Source organism: Solanum pennellii, chromosome 6, assembly GCF_001406875.1.
Source record: "Solanum pennellii chromosome 6, SPENNV200".
Taxonomy (NCBI): Eukaryota; Viridiplantae; Streptophyta; class Magnoliopsida; order Solanales; family Solanaceae; genus Solanum; species Solanum pennellii.
This window is the reverse complement of record NC_028642.1, coordinates 56967944-56987048: the sequence shown is the minus strand read 5'-3', so window position 1 is coordinate 56987048 and position 19105 is coordinate 56967944. Positions and strand designations below refer to the sequence as shown.

Genomic DNA, 19105 nt, shown 5'->3' with positions numbered 1-19105 from the left:
AAGCTTCAATTATACTCCATAAAAGGGATTGTAGACGTTGAAATTTTGTGGGACTCTAACAAGATGCGTTCAATTTCGAGTTGAGACTCTACAAACTGTGTTCAACTCAGATAAGGATTCTTGGAGACTATTCATCCCTAAACCCTAGTTCATGCCTATATAAAGGGTACTAAATTCCCTTCCATAAAGAGATCAAGATCTCGAATACTCTGCAAATTATTCAGAGAGGCCAAATCTAAATCATTTTAGTTCGAGAAATACGTCACTAACGGCGCTCGAATTATGAATAAATCTTAAAAGAGTAGAATCAAGGAATTGTATCCCCAATCTATCTTGATTAATAAAATTTAAAATTTGTTGGGATATATATTACTTTATCTAACATATCATTGACAAGTTCCATACTTTTTCTAAACAGAATGATTAAACGATAGAAAAAACATGGGTGAAATTAAATAGTATTTACTTTCAGTTTATTTATTGAATAAAAAAAATGCGGACACGATATGGAGTGCCACTGTTGATCTCCTTTGATTGGGAATGGGGTAAAATAATTAATTAGGACGCTGTTATTTGTAAATTGTAACGAAATGAAGAATCATTCAAAGCAACTCATATTATACAACTTATATTCATTCTCAAGAAATCGTAGCCAAATCTAGGTAAATAGGAAGCAACTTCAAACTGGCACAGGCCTTTCAGTTCAGCAAGCTTTTGAGCGGAAATAACTGACGAGTCTGTCATATAATATGCAAACAAGTAGGCAAGCTAGCAAGAAGTTGAAGTAATTAATACACCATTTATCTAAATCAAGGCATGCCATGAACTGTAATCCCACATTATCTTGCCTAAGTTGGCAATCATTGTCATAAATTTTAACCATAATGTTCGATGACAGCAATCTAGTCAGCCTTATAAGGTACCAAAAAATGTGTCTTCTGTCCCCCAAAAAGTCTTTAAGCAAACACCTTATGGGCGTGACTTTGTAGCAAAAGAACTTTAGTAGTTTTAACTTAACTCAAGACTCTTCCTTTATAGTAGCAATGGTTAACTGCTGCCAACAACAGTCAACGTACAACTATAGCTATATTTCATATTATATCAATGGTTCATTTTAATTTAAAGTAACTAAACTTAGATCTTAAGTCTTAACCAATAGTTAGTTTGATCAAAGTATTTTGCAATTATATAACTTCATGACAGTATGAAGAATCAATTATCTCCTATCAATTTTGTACATGATGGATGTTGGAATCACAGGCGAATAAGGATGATTTCAAGTGTTAATAACTGTGTTCATTTTATACATATTTAATAAACTTTTGAATACAAATATTGATCAAATCCATACTTAGACTTCTAGCTCCTCCTCCTAATTGGTATTTGTGTTCAAACCAATAAATAGAAAAATATTTCAAAAACACAAGTTGTGTGTTATAAACAAATTATAATTCTCTCATTGTTGTCAAGGACTTGTGTTACTTCTATTCGAAATAGAATGATTTTTTTTGTAATAGTGACAATGCAGATTACAGAACTCTAACCAAATCACATAACATTTACTTTGTTTTTTAAGATGCATAAATGAGGGGTAGAAAGTTTTTTTTACCCTCCCACCCTTTTATTCCCTTGCTTACTCGAACTCGCAATTTTCATATTAAAAATGAAAGATGCTTACCATCTGAGCAACTCCCTCTCTTCGAGGGGTAGAAAGTTATTCATTCAATCTTGGCTTATATTTGTTTATTTTGAAAAGTTGACAAAATAGGAAAAAGGTAAAATTAATGAAGTGAACACGGTAGTTTTGACGACCTAATCAACCAATTTTCCCGTCAAAGTCTTCCATGGACACGTTATCTTTCTTGGTCCAAAGGCTGCTCCTGTGTTTAATTTACTTCAAAATATAGTTGCAACATTTACTTTTTTTTAATGTTAATATATAGTGTGAAGTCAGAGTTTGAATTTGTAAATTTAAAATTTTATAACCACAATTTCAAGTATAAAAAAAATGTGTTCAAAACTTAATACTTATATATATTTAATAAACTTCTGAATACAAATATTGAATTTGACCAAACTCGTACTCAGTATTTAGCTCCGCCCCAATAATAAATGACATTAGACCTAATTAAGAATATATATTGAAAGTTGAAGTCATTGGATACGAAAGGGGGAACAAAGAGAAGTGGAAAAACACCTAGCTACACTCCAAATAAATTGATATAGACTACAATCTTACATCACCTTTATCTTGACTATGGTATTTTTGTATTTTTGGTAAACAGTTGCCTAAGCTTAATTGTTGTGATGCTGATTTGCTAGTAGAATTATATCCTATTTATTATCCTTGCTATTTCAAGTATATATTTTCTTATAAAGGTATTTTTATTGTGTTATAATGAAATATTTATTTTATTTCATCAAATAAATAAAAAGTTTTCGTCTATTATCAAACACCCCTCAAGAAAAGTAAAAAGTGTCTTTCTCCTCTCTATCATATTCTTCTAGGAGTATAACATATTTTACTTTTTGTTGTCTATTTAAGAAAATATTACTTTCTATATTCAATAATTTTTTGAATATAATATTCTACGTGAAATGATTAAAATTTCAAAATTCAAAGGGCATGGTGGTATGATGCACACATTTTTATTTTTTAAAAAAACTATGACTCAAAAGTGAATTTTAATTTTTAAATTTTGGATCGAGTCAAACTAAAACTTAAGTATCCTTTTCATAAATTTCTATCATTTTATGCTACTATGCTACCACAATTTAGTGAGTACTTGAATCCAACACAATCCCCTCACTGTAGTAAGAACTAAGCACCAAATATAGACTCAACTTTTATGCCCCCAATCAAGAGTACAAAAAAGCTCAACTTTGAATGTCCTTTTTGCCTTGTCCAACATTAAACTGGAACCTATTTTGACCAATAAATATAAGCGTTTTCAAATGTTTCAACTTGTAACACAATGAACTAGGTTTGTAAAAATCAATTCGACATTTAATAATAACCTACCATAGTGTAAGAAACAAATCCTAAAAATTAACACATTTTCCAAACCAAATTGAACTTAGTTATATGAATCTTCATCGTCAATATTACTCTACTTTTAGCTATTCTTATTTCTTAACGCGTGCCTAGGTGAGCATGTCCCAACATATTCTGTATCGTAAGAATTCATAACAAATTAACTTGTTAATGCCTGTATCATAACTCCGGAATTCATAATGTGAACAAACTCACACGCAAAGTTAATGTACAAAATGAAGCAAAACAAATTGAAATGAGTGTTTACAGAATTGTAAACTAGTTCCCGTTACTACTAGCTTAAAATTACACTAACAAAACAAAACGTACAAACTTCACCGGAAAATTGAGTGATCGATCTTACTTACTACTTGGACCGCCGTCTATTAGTTACAATGGTTGATCGGATTCTTGAGAAGGGCGTTAATGGCTCAAGAATGGAGTCTCTGTATTTGTTGGGCAAAACTTGAATTCTCCCCCTTTTTGATCGAACCAATGGATATGAAGATTTATCCTCAATGACTTCCTCTGTGTACTCGTTAATTCTTCGTTTAAGCTGTTTTTTAGTAGCAGTAACGTCGTTGTCGTTGTTGTAGTGGTGTTCATCCATTTTTAATTTCTCATCAAGTTTAAATGGATTTTCGTCTTTAAAATCTCCAAATATCAATGTTGCTGCTTCAATTAGTAAACCCATAAATCCTTGTTGCTCTTTCACTTCCCCAATTTCTTCTTTCGATTCACTCGTCTCAAAAACCCCATTATTCTCAAGCTGCAAAATTTCTACACTTCTACACGATTCCTCTCCACCGTCATCGATATCAGAGCATTTCCCAAAATCAACACTGCCGCTGCCGCTGCCGCACTCCGCCACAACGGGACTGCTAACAAAACCGCCGTCAACCGGAGACCCAGATTCCTCCTCCATCTCCAGCGGCGTTAAATTAAACCCAATGTTCAAGTCAATAGCAAATCCATCGAGATTTTGCGAAGGTGGAGTATTGTTGTTTTGTGGTGGGACAGTGGAGATAATTTTGAGAATCTTTAACAGACAATTCTGCGCTTTTGAACAATTAACACGTTGAGCTTCGCTACATAGATACGAAGAAGATGAACAATTTCGATCGGTACCCATTTTTGTTGCTTTGTTTTACCGATCGAATTCAAAAGTTTTAGAGGTACCTTTTCGACCTCTCCAACGAAAAGTCGCTAAAAAAAATTTGTGAAAAATAGAGAGAGAACAGAAGTGAGAGTTCATAGAAACAAGAAACTGTGGACCCGATTCTTCTGCCTTTTCTTCCTACTCCTATCTTAACCTTTTTACGAATGTTGGTCTATTTTATATTCACGTTTACTTTTATTTGTCACTTATAGTTAAAATTTATTTAAACACTTTGATAAATATGTTGATTTTTTTAATCAAATTAATATAATTTATAATTTACGATATATTTATTTAATTTTTGAATAAATTGAATTTTAATTATTAAAAGATCAAATCTGATATAGAGATAAGTACTCCTTAATCTTTGAACAGGAAGTTTTGAATTATAATTTTAGATTAGTGGGGCTTCAATATGAATATCAGAAATCAAATATCGAATAAAAATCCAAAAAAATATAATCTAATAATAAATACTCTTTTATTTTTAACTAGAAGACTCGAATTCAAATAACTAAACAAAAAGAGAATGTCCTTCTTTGGGAATTGATACTCTTGTGTTGAATGTAAATGAATCTAGTTTAATTTTTATTAGTATGAGTACATGTTTATAATTGTATACATGAGAGGAAATTAATGTGTGAAGTATTAAGATTTAAAGTAAAAATTAGATAGAGTAATTTAATCAAACTGTTTTTTAATTAATATTTATTTAATAAATGCGTTAAAAATATATATAATAGACAGAAGGCCGCATCGTATCATGAGATTCTTATCATAAACTTGTTATTTCCGCAAGTGCATTTCAGAATACTTATGTTGGATTATCAAAACTACTTTACTTATTAAATACAATTTTTATTTAATTTTGTTCGATGTACTTGTCATTTAGAAGGTCAAAATAATTTTTATTTCCTTTAACATATATATCTATCGATGGTTTCTAAAAAAAAATAATTTAGTATGTTACGGAATAATAGATAATTTTATATCTTAATAACAGTTTATTGATTGATATTAAATAAAGATTAATTCATGGTCGTCATTTCGCGTTGGGCGGCTCGGCTCTCTCTCGAAGAGAATATGTCATACTAGCTAATTATAATATGGTTATGTATGTATGTAAATTTAATAATGTTGGTAATAAATTTTAAAATAATCGAAAAAATAATTACGCATAAGTATTAAGAAATAGAATTTATTTACTAAATAATATAGGTATAATTTTATTTATTATTTTGATTATTTAAGTAATTCAAGGGTAAAACGACGTATTTACGATAATAAAATTAATCTGGACCTTGTTGGGATTTATTTTATTTTCATGAAATGAGAATTTTGTGGGTTTCCTTGAAATATTCTATTGTAAGAATTAGAATCTGGTCATATTTCTTGATCTCGTTATAACTATTCCAATGATTTATGAGATATTCAAAATGTTTTTTTAAAAGAAAATATATTTATTTCATTTTTCCTTTCATTTTGAGGAGGATTATTGTTTATCTCATGATCTCTTTAGGAAAATTCAAGAGCTTATGAAATATTCTAAAATATAATGACTTAGAGTTAATGGGCTATTTAATATTTATTTTTTTTATGAATCCTTTAAAAATTATGGAATATTTGAGACTATGATGACCTCCAAAAACCTTAGAGATTGAAGTTGTAGGTAGAATCCACAAAACTTGAATGTGCACATATAGTGCATAGAACTTGATTTTATCAATTTGATTTGAATATAATCAGATTATGTACTTTTTAAAGTTACTATTTCAAGCTTTTTATTTTTATATTATAAATAAAGAACTAGTACTGTATAATTATATAAAAAAAAAATAGGGGGTCATTATAAAAGTAAAGTGGGGGTGGCATCCATTTGTCCATGTCATATTAAAATGGACAAATCTGATTGGAAGATTTGTCATGTCTCAACACGTAGGCAAAGTGATCGGTGGATAGATACACATTTGAGAATTCTGCGTAAAAGTTGTACTTTTCAAGTCAACTAAGGAGTCGTTTCGAGCGAAGAATAAAAATAAATAGTTTCGAAATAAAAATAATTGTGGGATAAAATTCTAATGTTATGTGTAATTGTTATTGTTGAGATAAATTGTTAATATACATGATCCGATAAATTATAGAGAATAATTAATTTTAAAATAATTAATATAAAAATAACTTATTTTCAATTAAACGATCTTTTAATTTAAGATATTAAGTTAATGTTCAGTATCCAATTTAAATCCAATAATATTTGAATTGGTGTTTTATAAGTTTTTTAAAAAAATATTTTCTATAGTCAAAAATTAAATTTAATTAAGAAAGAAACGTATCCATTCGCTAAACCACGATTCTTATTAGTAAATATGATATTTTTATAGTTTATATGATTTTTGATATAAACTTTAATTTTATTTATACCCAAATTTCAATTAGTACACAACTTTCTTTGATAAAACCTACCATTAAGACACTTGTAAGCTAGTCTTATGAGCTAGTCATCCACGTTGCATCATTTTGGTTCACCTTTATTTAAAAAATATGTTTCTGATACTGAATGATGAATATATAAATATTAAAATCATCACTATGCAGCTACTTGTGATATATTTACTATTAAAAATCACTATTTTTTATTAAATAAATCCAACACAAAACTATTTAATATTTTAACATAAAAATACTCCTAAAATATCTTAGTACTAATTTATTATTGACCAAAAAAAAGTTTTAGAAATTAGACAGCATTACTGAATGACACGTGAAGATGGTGGAAAAGTGAGATTTTAGGTAGTGGAACAAGGAGGCAAATTAGTGGATAAAGAAATTTTTGAGCTGCTTTGACCTAAACTGTGATTCTTTTTTTTCTTATATATTCAATCATTAAAAAGATATATTTATTTTTTTAGTTTTTAAAAAATTTAATAATTTATTAATTTAAATTTACATCGAATGAATTTAACACCGTTTAAGTTGTTGTAGTTACTGTAGAGCAAAAGGCAAAGGCAAAGGCATTGAGGTTCTTGGCCGAGCTAGACTTTAAGTTTATGAATTTGAGTGATTCTAATTTTTTAAAATTATTAGATTGTGAATTAATGATGCGTATATTAATTCAAAGAATTTTTAAATGAAATTTGGACCAAATCTAGTGAATTAGCTACGCCTTTGATCTTGACCCTCTACCTAAATGTATTTAATTATTTTCTGTCATTATTATGTTCACAATTTCTTAAATCTTATGCTTTTAATCAAATGAAGTATTATTTTGATATTGGAAAGGCAGAAAGTTACTGCCTTTATTATAACAGTTAACACTGTTCACTAACAGTTAAATGAGCAATCAAGAAGACTTTTAAATGTATAGCTATATTTAGTAGACGTATGGTATCGTGAGATGAAATTAGCGCTTGAACATGTAATTTTATGTTGATTTCATATCATGAGATGTGATTTTATATTCTTTAAAAAATATGATATGGAATTACATGGTGATTTCATATCATGATTTGAGATATTTCAATGCAAAAAATGATCCACAAGTTTATATTTTTTTAAAACAACCCACATTTATATCTACTAACCATTTATTTCACATGTAAATAAAATTTATAATCACATCATTATTTTTTAAAATTTATTATTCTCACCAACATATAATCACTTTAACTAATATTTCACGATTGTTGAGTAATAAAATCTTGAAGAGTCCGTGAAAGGTGTTTTATTTTTACTCAAATATATTAATGAAACAATTACTTAAATGGAGAACCAATAACTTTATAATTATGATTTTATGATTTTTTTTTGTTTATTTGATAATATTGGATAAACGATTCGGACTATTTTAATAGTTTTAAAACTTATGGAATTTTTATGTTTATAAAAAAATATACAACACTAAAATTTCATATGGCATATCTAAACAAAACTTCAATTTGATATCATGATATCATATCGCAAACTAAAGGGTAAGTTGTTAATTTTTAATTTTTCAAATGTAAACTGTAGGTGATTTAAGTTTCTTTCACGTGTATAGCTATTATTCAATACTTGATATTTCTTTTTGGTTTTTGACTCGTTAAATAGGACATGACAACTTTCAGCTAACTAAGCATATTGTCTTAGATAACATGTTATTGAGGACTCAAATTAGGATAAAAGATTAGTGGTATTCATAATACTACTTTGTAGTTTCTTATTATTTGATTTTCTGTTACTATTTGACGTTTTATATACTTTGATTATAGTCTTATTTTGTTGTTACATTTTATGAAGATACAAGTTGTCCGCTTGCTTTTTCTTTATAGGTTGTCATAGTAGTAGTAGTTGGGTTTTTTTTGCGGCATTTATATACCTACTGATGTGGCTATGGAGGGATGAATTATCAATTTGGAATTGTGGAAAATTGTAGATACTTTTTATTTCAAAATAGATTTACTAGCCTCTTACTCTTTGATTTCTGAGCTTAATCAACACTAATATGAGATTATCTTATGAATTTTTTATTTTCCTGTGTGTTTTAAAGGTCATGAAGATTATTAGCAGGTTAAAAAGTATTCTCTATACGTTCATATTAAATCATGAACATTCTTGACGAAATTTCTAATTTTGTACTGATCCATGAAGGAGTCTAGACTAGTGTCCATAAACAAAGAGCAAGAACAAAATTCCAGGAATAGTACTATGAAAATAGATTGAATTTTTGTAGTTTTGTTTAAGGATCATGCTTACAGCAAATAAGATCGATGAGACGTTCTTTTCAACTTATGGATGAGTAAGTTGCCTGAAATGGTAAAATGAAAAATAAAATAGCAACACCTTGTGTTTGATTAATAAAAAAAAAAATTAAATTATATGAGTTACGTGTAAGAATTTTTTGAATCGATAATGCATATAACTTAAATACTTCATAATTAATTGCATTAGGCATCGTACATAATGTTATAGTTTGGTATCCTTTCAATAAAGTATAAATTTAATTGATCAATATTACTAAAACAAAGTGGGTATTTGCCAAACTATATCCACATTAATTTGGTAGCAAATGTATAGTACAATTCTTTATAGTTGCCAGGGAAGTTGTAGGGATCTTGGGTAGGGAATATAATAAATTATGAAAAATCTCTTATTTAATATTTTTAAACCCATGATGTCAAACATTATGTATCCATAGCAACTATATGTTTTTTTATAATAAAAAAAATAGATATAAACTATATAAAACACAGATAAGATAGGATAACCATCTTTACTTTGATATAGCATGTAGCTTTTTCATGTTATTTAACATAGTATATATTTTTTTTAGCGTTGAAGGGATTATTCCTAAATATCTTTTGATAACATGATATCATTTTATCCATTTTATATGTTAAAAAATGGCATAAATAAACAGGGGCAAAGCCAATCAGGGTAACCTCCTGCAATGAATGAAATATTATAATATTTAAATATTATTAGAACTATCTAATATATTATATATAATGTCAATTTCTCATTCAACTAATTCGTACGTCTATTTTTTCTTTGAATTTTAAATTTCGTATGTCTATTTACTTTGATTTTAAATTTTTGTAATGAAAATTTCTAATTTTATCGCGATAAATAAAGGAACAGTATAGTTTTGGGTAAAGTGGGGATCCTTCATGTCTGAATGCACTCTAATTTGTCGATGGAATAAACAGAACAAGGACTATCAAAAAATCACATGAGATTCTTTGCGCCTCAAATTTTAAGTAAGATTCTTTTTCTCTTTTATGTCTTGGCACGAAATAAATTTGTGACTTCTTCCTAAAATTTTATATTTTTACATTTTTTAACGTTGATATAAATTATCGCATGTTGGTATATATATATGCTATAAGAAGGCTAAATGACATAGTACTTATTCCACTTCATGCTTTTTTTTCCTATTAGTGGTGCGCGTATGTACTAAGAAATTTAGACATGTGTCTCCAGTACTAAATAATGAGAGCATTGTATGTAGTTTTTTTTGTTCATTTTTACTTATCCGGTATTGATTTGTTATATCTCTTAAAGAAAAATAAATAACAAGATTGATAATTTTACGTATCACCTTTGAATACAATAAATTGATTGTTCTGATAAATGTATTGAAAAATGACTGTAATTAATAAATATGAGTAAATTGATATTTATTTTTAATATATTGAACAAGTTAAAATGAACGAAGTGATTATATCAACAAAACAACAATATAAGATGTGTTTTATATCTACACGACGAATTATTATATGTAATTATTTAAAATCTTTAAGTTTCGTGCAAATTAAACAAGTGAAATGAGTTGTTATTTTTAAAATAAAATGGAACTAAGCACACTTGCTAAGACCTCAACTAACACCATTATTATTATTATATTAATAATATTGATATGGTCAGATTGTGATGTACAAACGTTAAGATAATCATGACAAGGCAGAGATCAGGAGTTGTTATGATCAATAATTTCTCTAATCCTTTTTATTTGTGTTTAGTTAATGAATGTGTGTATTTTTTGGAGCAGTAAGCATGGGTGAAATTGGGAAAATAAAAAATAATAAAGAGGAAGCATGGTTCGTTTATTAGGCTTTACGTATTTTCTTTTTTATGACTCCATATCTTGATATTTAAATCGACAAATTTGAATAATAACAACTTACAAAATTGAGGAAACGAATATGAGGCTAATAGTCCAGTTGAGTATGGGCCATTCGGGTCGAAGCTTTCATTATTACGTAAAACAATTGTCAATATTACTAGCCTGTTATTCAGAAAGCACACAACATATTTTTTAGGGAAAAGGGTCTGATATACCCCTCAACTTTGTCATTTGGAGCTGATATACCCCTTGTTATGAAAGTGGCTCATATATACCCCTACTTATAAATAAATGGCTCACATATACCCTTTTCCTCTAACGGAAATGAAAAAAAAAGATAATTTTAATCTAACTTTTAATCATTTTTTTCTACAATATATAATACCATATGAGTAAATTTAATCCTCGTCAAACATATTTTTTTGACTTTTTTGGTTTCAATGACTAATTTAGAATTATTATTTTGATAATCAAATTAATTTATGTTTCACTAATATTCTTGTAAAACTTATTGTAGATGACCAAATTTTTTTCTTCAAATACAAAAATCAAATTACAATATAGACAAAAAAATAGTTTAAATTTTTTTTCTTTAAACAAAGGAATGAAAGAGAAAAATAAAATAAGAATAAGAAACTCAAATAATTATAATAAAAGAAGTCAAAAAATAATTTATGTATTAAAAAATTAAAATATACCTTGAACTTTGATAGAAGAATCATATATACCCCTAAATAAATTTTTTTCAAAAATTAAAAGTAATAAATATAAATTTAAAACTAATTTTTTTAACTTTCATTAAATGAAGGGTATATGTGAGCCATTTTGTAACGGCAGGGGTATATATGAGCCGTTTGTATAACGGTAAGGGCATATATGAGCCACTTTCATAACGAGGGGTATATCAGCTCCAAATGACAAAGTTGAGGGGTATATCAGACCTTTTTCCCTATTTTTTATGATACAAGTTTTATATGAAGGGAAATTTACATAAATATACTACTAATAAAAAATATTTATCATTAATAATAATAATATTTATTTTTTATTTAATCACTTTTAATTCATTTTTAATACAAGTCTAATACATATTACAAAGAACAATTTATTATTTACATATAATACAAGTTTTAATGATAGTTGATACATTTATCACACATTTTAATACACTTATAGTACAATATGTCTAATTTTTACCAAACAACGTAATATATTTCAAAAAACAATTATAATTCATATAAATTCCATATATAATTCAATTTTAGTACATATTGCAGATTTAACATAATATTGCTATAAATGGTAATAAATAAAAGGTATAGCTAAAATTTGTAATTATTTATTAAAATGTATCAATTTATGTAATTTTTCCTTATTTGAATCTGTTTTTTTTGTCCAAAACATTTGATATTGGATTTTTTTTAGGAAAACTCTCACAGAGCCTCTTAAAAATAGCGTAATTACTCTCCATAGCTATAGTTTGATAATTACAATTCGGTAGCTACATGTTATATCGAGGAGAAAGGCGAGCGAGACTGGGAGAGAGGAGAGAGACGAGAGAGGGGGAAAGAGTGGGAGAAAGGTGAATTGTATATGCATATCGGTTAGATAATTGTATATTATACATATGTATTTGTATATATGACAAGCAAGAGCGGGAGAGGGAGGAGAGAGGCGAACGAGACTGGGAGAGGGAGGAGAGGGGTGAGCAAGATTGGGAGTGGGAGGAGAGAGGGCGGAGAGAATTGTATATGTATGTATATTATACATATACATTTGTATATAGGGAAAGCGAGATTGAGAGAGGGAGGAGAGAGGCGAGCGAGACAGGGCAGAGAGCGGGAGAGAGGTGAATTGTATATGCATATAGATTAAATAATTGTATATTATACACATGTATTTGTATATTATGGTGAATTACACATATACAGATGTAACTAACTATACAAACTCGAAGTCAGCCCACGTAATTAATGTATAATATTAGTCGCAAATGATAACTATAGCAAACTATAGCTATGATGAGTAATTAAATAGTATAAGTTTGCTTTGTTGCATAATTTTTCCTCTGTTTTTTAATGGATTTAATCTTTTGAGTTGCAATTAAGACGTATAAATGTCTATAAAGTAAAATCAAGAATTGTTAACAAACATGTTGAGATGGCCGAGTTGGTCTAAGGCGCTAGATTAAGGTTCTGGTCCGAAAGGGCGTGGGTTCAAATCCCACTCTCAACATAATATTTTTTATTTTAAAATTTTTGGTAATTTATTCAATATAATATTGAATAATGTATAATTACGCATTGAATTTATTTTTGATTAACCAAGTGTTGTTGCAATCATCAAATAAAACTCTGTTAAATTTCAAGTGTTGTTGCTGCTGTTTTTTATTTTTTAAGTCAATAAAATGTGATAGCTAGGTTGTAGGTATCAACTTTTGATGAAAGCTTTGAGAAATGGATGGACATAGAGATAATGTTCCACTTAATTTGATTAAACAGCAAGTTTATTGAACGTAAATTAATGCACTTTGCCTACAAAGTAAAAAACAGCATCTGATTCATGTTCCTAGGAGAAAGGATAATTAAAGATGAATAAAAGTACCCTTTTATTCCCTTATTTTTTTATTTTTTTATTTTTTTTGCACTGACAATACAAGCATTGGATACTAAACACTAACCAGACGTTTCGATGTTAATTTTCATTAATTTGAAGTTTAAGTTTTAATTTTAAAAAAATGTCTGTACCATTTCAAATTGCATGGTCAAATGATCCTAATCTTTGTAAAGCACTTTGCACACTGGAGTTTTGACGAGATGTTACGGAGTTTTTTTATGTGTTACACTTTTTAATTAAACATAATTTTACTGATAATCTAATGTATCGATACTGCTCGCATATAATATAATGTATCGATACTGCTTGCATAAAATTATATGCGCGGTGCTTTCAACTTAAGAGTGTTGAGCAATTTGTGTCTAGAAATTCAATTATGTGATCTGTAGCTGATGCAAAATAGCTGCACCTAACTTATGGCCTCTACATAAATAAATATGTGATCATGAAATCAAATTCTATGTCACTTCCCAACTGTCTTCAGTAAATTCTTATAATAAAGTCATGCATGCTATATATTAGCTGCTAGTTTACACAACTTTGGAGCTATAAAATTGTTAGGAAGCTTCTCTTTATACTTCCCCATACTTTATATCTCATCATCATGCAGCTAGCTACTTAATTACTTTCTCGTCCTCAAATTATTTGTCGCAATTTTTGAATATATTTACTTACTCTCTCCTAATTATATAACATATTTTTTCTATTCAATCAGTGGAAACGTCAAAAATAATGTCATATTTTTATATTTAGTACATCCTCCGTTTCACAAAGAATGACCTGGTTTGATTTGACACGGAGTTTAAGAGTATAAAAGAAGACTTTTGAATCTTGTGTTCCTAAATTAAAGTTAGGTCAAATGTACAAAATTGTCCTTTGATCTTGTGGCCTTAAACATGTCACGTGGAAAACTGAAATTAAAATGTTACCAAAAAAAGAAAGAAGTCATTATTTTTTAAACAGACTAAAAAGGAAATGAGATCATTTTTTTTAAACGGTGCGAGTAATAATTTAATTTTAAAAATCCTCATTTTACCATTAATGAATACTCCTAGTAGTCACACAAACATCTATACATAACTTATTTTATATCATAAATTTTATAAAAGTTACTTAATTTAAATTTTGTGTCAAATTAAATAACATCACAAAAAATAATATGACGGGAGTACTATCTAATTAACCTCGGTCAAGTTTAGGGTAGGTTTAGGTACTCTGCCCAAACTGTTTGTAACAATTATTCTTAAAATTTATATATATATTTTTAAAAAATACGATAGATAATTTAATATCGGAAAAATATTTATTATGCATCTCCCCCACATCCAACTTCCCTTTTGTCGACTCTGTCAAGCTACTTACAAACAACCACATCCCATTAATGTTTTAAAACTATCTTCTCATTCTTTCTATTCTCCTCCATTCTAATCTGGTTGCAAGTATTTGTCACTTTAAGAGATTAAAAATATACACAATATATTTTTTATGTCTAATTTCACCCGTACTGCTATAAATATTCATTAATATGTAATTCAAGGAAGAAATTAATTAATAAGGGTAATTTATCAACTACCTCACTGTCATACTCTATCAAATAAATGACATGTCAAAAAGTCTTAAAGGTAAGTAAATTTTGTGTGTACTTTTATTCGTCCACTTTGCTTTAAAACAAAATACACATTCTAAATCATTTTAAAGCCTATTATCAAAGATTTGACACTAATTAATATGAATACTAAGATAAAATATGTACTTTCTTAATAGAGTATTCAAAGTCCAACATAAACAAGTAAAAGTTACAAACTGAGATTTTCGAAATGAAATAAATAAAAACCACATTTCTATGCTAAACATAGAACGCTGAAAAAGAAATGGCACCAAAAAGAAAAATTTAGGTAGGAAAATTATTTAATGTTGAAAATAAAAGGTCATTAAAGCTTATATATCTAGCTAGTCCTTTTAATTTATTAACAACACCAGCTAGCTTAGAGGATTAATTATATTAATTAATATCAAGGATGATTATGGTTCTGAGTGTAGATGTAATCAAGATGAGCTTCTGCTACTACCCTTCTCTTCATGCATTCTCCATCTTCTTCAACACATTCCTCCAACCCCATAAGTTTCTACAAATTAAGAAAACCAAAAAAAAAAACATAGTGTCAAATAATTAATAATTTTTTTTGTATAATGGACTATATAAATCAAAGACCAATTCACAAGTTTAAAAGTTAATTCATATGAAAATTGGTCATATTGGTCAAATCCCATAAAAAATTTGATTCAAAATAGATAATATCATATTGTAGTCGAATCTTTATCTATATATTACAATTTTACAAAAAATTAAAAAATTAAACTTTGAACCTGGCTCGCAAAACGGAAAGTCATGTAATAAAATAACTAACATGTTGTGAATATATGTATAAGAAGCAAAGATAAAAAATAATTATAAGAAGTTTACATTTAGGCTATCGTTGGTTTCCATGTGGTCAACTGTATATAACGAAAGGTTGACTTTCCCTTGCTTTATATCCTCTTTCACTGCAAGAAAATCAAAGTTATAGCTACTTAATTATATCATAAACGTACGTGAAAAAAAAAAGGAAATAGAGTATAGATTATATGATTAAATATACACGAGGGATTGCTCAGATGGTAAACGATATCAACCTTCTCCGACCCTAAAACCCTAAAATAATGAGTTCGAATCGAGCAAGAACATAAATATGGTCTATGTATAGTTGATTACCTTCACTTATGGTTGACAAGAAATAACGTGAAGACGATGCTGGTGAAAGGAAGACAAAGAGGAACATGTTGAGAAATACAAGAAAACATGATATGCTTAATTGTTTCATCATGAGTATGATAAGTAGTACTACTAACTCAAGCTTTGTTAATTTTAGGTTTGAAAATTTGAGAGAAAGATATAGAGTATAAATTGAGGGGTTGTGGAAACAAAACGTGTCTTGTATATATAACATGCAAAAAGGCGCACTATTAATCCTTTCGTGAAATTACAATCACGTAATTTGTCGCAGAGTCAAAATTTTCAATAAACAATTTAAATATATAAAAAAAAAATTATAAAAGTCAAAAGAAAAATTAACATCTACTATATAATTAATATACTATTCTTTCGAAGAAAATTTAAATGAACCTCTGAATCTTTACTAACTCCGTTTTTGTCCCACCCCACCCATCCATCATCCACCTTTTTTTTTTCATGCCATGCATTCTCATGTGACCAACACTCGAACTTTAATTTGTATAGTGGTCCAAGTAGTAAACATTTAAAGACACTAAAATTAATTGTGGTAATATAGTGGTTGACAGCATAAAAAAGTCAACTTTTTGGACACAATTTATATCACTGGCTACTTATCTTTTACTCCCTTTTCAAGTTTTTTTAAATCACAAGGTACATATAAACTTTATAGTGCGCCAGTTTGATTAATCGAAATTTAAAATAGGTAAACTTAAAAAGGATAAGGAATAAATAACTGATCATACTATAGGATATAAAAGAAAATTTTTAATTTTTAATTAAAAATTGATAAGTCTTAATCATCGCACCTAAGGCTATATTTAAATTATTTTACTGAACAACTGAGTATGCCTTTAACTATACCTCCAGACACGTTTCAGAAATGTTTATAATAAATAAAAAGGTATACAAAGTTAAACCAATAGTGGATTTACGTGAACCCACTTAATTTTAGGTATATGAAATATTTGTATCAAATAAATTCATTAAAATGTATTAAAATATTTATATAGAAATTTAATTTTTAATTTAATCCATTATTATTATTGTTATAATTATATGTTACTTCATCTGTTTATTTTTACTTGTTCATGTTTGGTTTTGCCCATTCTTTTAGAAATACTAATAAATAAAAGAGTGATTTTACTTTTATCGCTTTTATTAAATATAAGTCATTCAAATATTTAAAAAATAAATAATATTTGATAAAAATAAAAAATAAATTATCTCCTGAATTTTAACTAAAAAGTAAAGATAAACAACTACGACATTACGTTCAAACCCTACTGATACTCCCTATTTCTGGTCTGATCATACCACATTTTACGAACCATGTATAATATATACATTATTTTTATTTTTAATTTCATTTTCTTTATTCATATTCGAGTCTGATTAAATTTACATTCGTATCATGAAGTTTCTTATTAAGGACTAAAGCCCTTCATATAACAATATATATTCATATTAAAGTTTGGATAAATCTGTATTCATATCGAAAAGTTTCATACTAGGGATAAAATTCTCCATAACAAAGATAATAATGTATATGGTAGCTCAATCTTTGTTGGTTATGCACATCATTTATTCTTACAACAAACTGTGCTAAGATACTAAGATCCATTGTCTTGGGAATGGTTATTTCTTTCTCTATAGTTGCTGCCATTTGCAGTTTTCTTAAATGTATTTTGTTGATATAATGGAAAGAGCTGAGATACTTCTTTGAATTAAAGTTATAGAAAAAATTTCCCTTTGGATAAATTAAAAGAAAAGTTAGAACAGGAAAATGTTAGGAAATTTCTGCCCTCTCTCTAGCTACAGCCACTACAATTTTTGAAGCGCACGTAAATTCGCTCCTACACAATAATTCGTAAATTATATAAAATATGTAAATCGTATTAAGTAAATTTAATAAAATAAATTTGATTGAGAGGGCGTTGACATGAAAATCAATTATTGGCCTTTCATATGCAAATATTATCTCATCATCTGAGACACCAATTTAATTATTCTCAGTAGTCATAAAAAGTGATGTTACAAAGTAGCAACTTTTAATTCAACCGCATAGATTCGTTACATGATATTGCGAATATAATGCGATTCGATAAGGTTTTAACGTAACATCTTTATCTAATAATTTCCTAGGATAAACTAATTCAATTTTAAAATGTTATATTCATAGTTTTGGTTCGGTACCCTATATGTAGATTTATAAAAAATTACTAATATCTATAAATATTTAATTGTGAATTTATTATTATTTTTTAATTATTATTATAATATTAGTTTGAAATTGATATTGAAACTCATAAATTTCAAATTCTAAATCTGTCTATCATCAGACATAAGCCATGGCATACATACAATGAGGTTAACTTTCATCATACCCCAAAAGAATGATCTACTAGCATTATGTAATTTCGAGTGTAAGTTTCATATACACATTTTCTACTAATGTAATTAGAAGGTAATTACAGTTTATTTTCTAAAATATAATATAACAATAATTTCAGTGTAATTTTATTAGTGAAGTTTGTAAAAATAAATATGAAATTGTTTCTGATAAACTCGAGAAAGTACTTCAAAGGTGTTTGTGTAAATAAGACCACCAAATAGAAGAGGGAATATTCTTGACTTTCATTAAAAAAATATTTTGCCCTTTGAAAACAAATCTAATCTCCCAAATGATTTTGATGCTTTTATCTTCTCACTTTTCTTTCTTTCTTATTATTCTATGGATTAATTAAAGGTGTCTTTGTTTCTTCATATTGTGAATTGTGATTTGTGAGTGCCTTCCAGACATAGTGCCACTAAGGTTTATGTTTGTTAAAGACTAAACATTACAAATTTAAGTCACTTCTATATTTGGGCTTTATAATAGAATCCCTACTTTGTTTAGCACTAACTGCATTTTGCTTGAACAAG

General features: G+C 27.8%; 1 protein-coding gene and 1 non-coding gene across 2 annotated transcripts; one reads left to right on the top strand and one right to left on the bottom strand.

Moving 5' to 3' along the window:
* The first annotated feature begins 12948 nt into the window (after window positions 1–12948).
* TRNAL-AAG lies at window positions 12949–13029 on the top strand. Its single transcript has one exon. It is a non-coding gene; the product is annotated as a tRNA-Leu (tRNA).
* A 2117-nt stretch (window positions 13030–15146) lies between these two features.
* LOC107022546 (putative phytosulfokines 6) lies at window positions 15147–16368 on the bottom strand. The gene is made up of 3 exons (XM_015223135.2): window positions 16163–16368; window positions 15875–15954; window positions 15147–15536 (listed from the first exon to the last, which is right to left on the bottom strand). Exons 1-3 carry the CDS (start codon window positions 16272–16274, stop codon window positions 15423–15425), a joined length of 306 nt encoding a protein of 101 aa, XP_015078621.2. The 5' UTR covers window positions 16275–16368; the 3' UTR covers window positions 15147–15422.
* Window positions 16369–19105: the final 2737 nt, after the last annotated feature.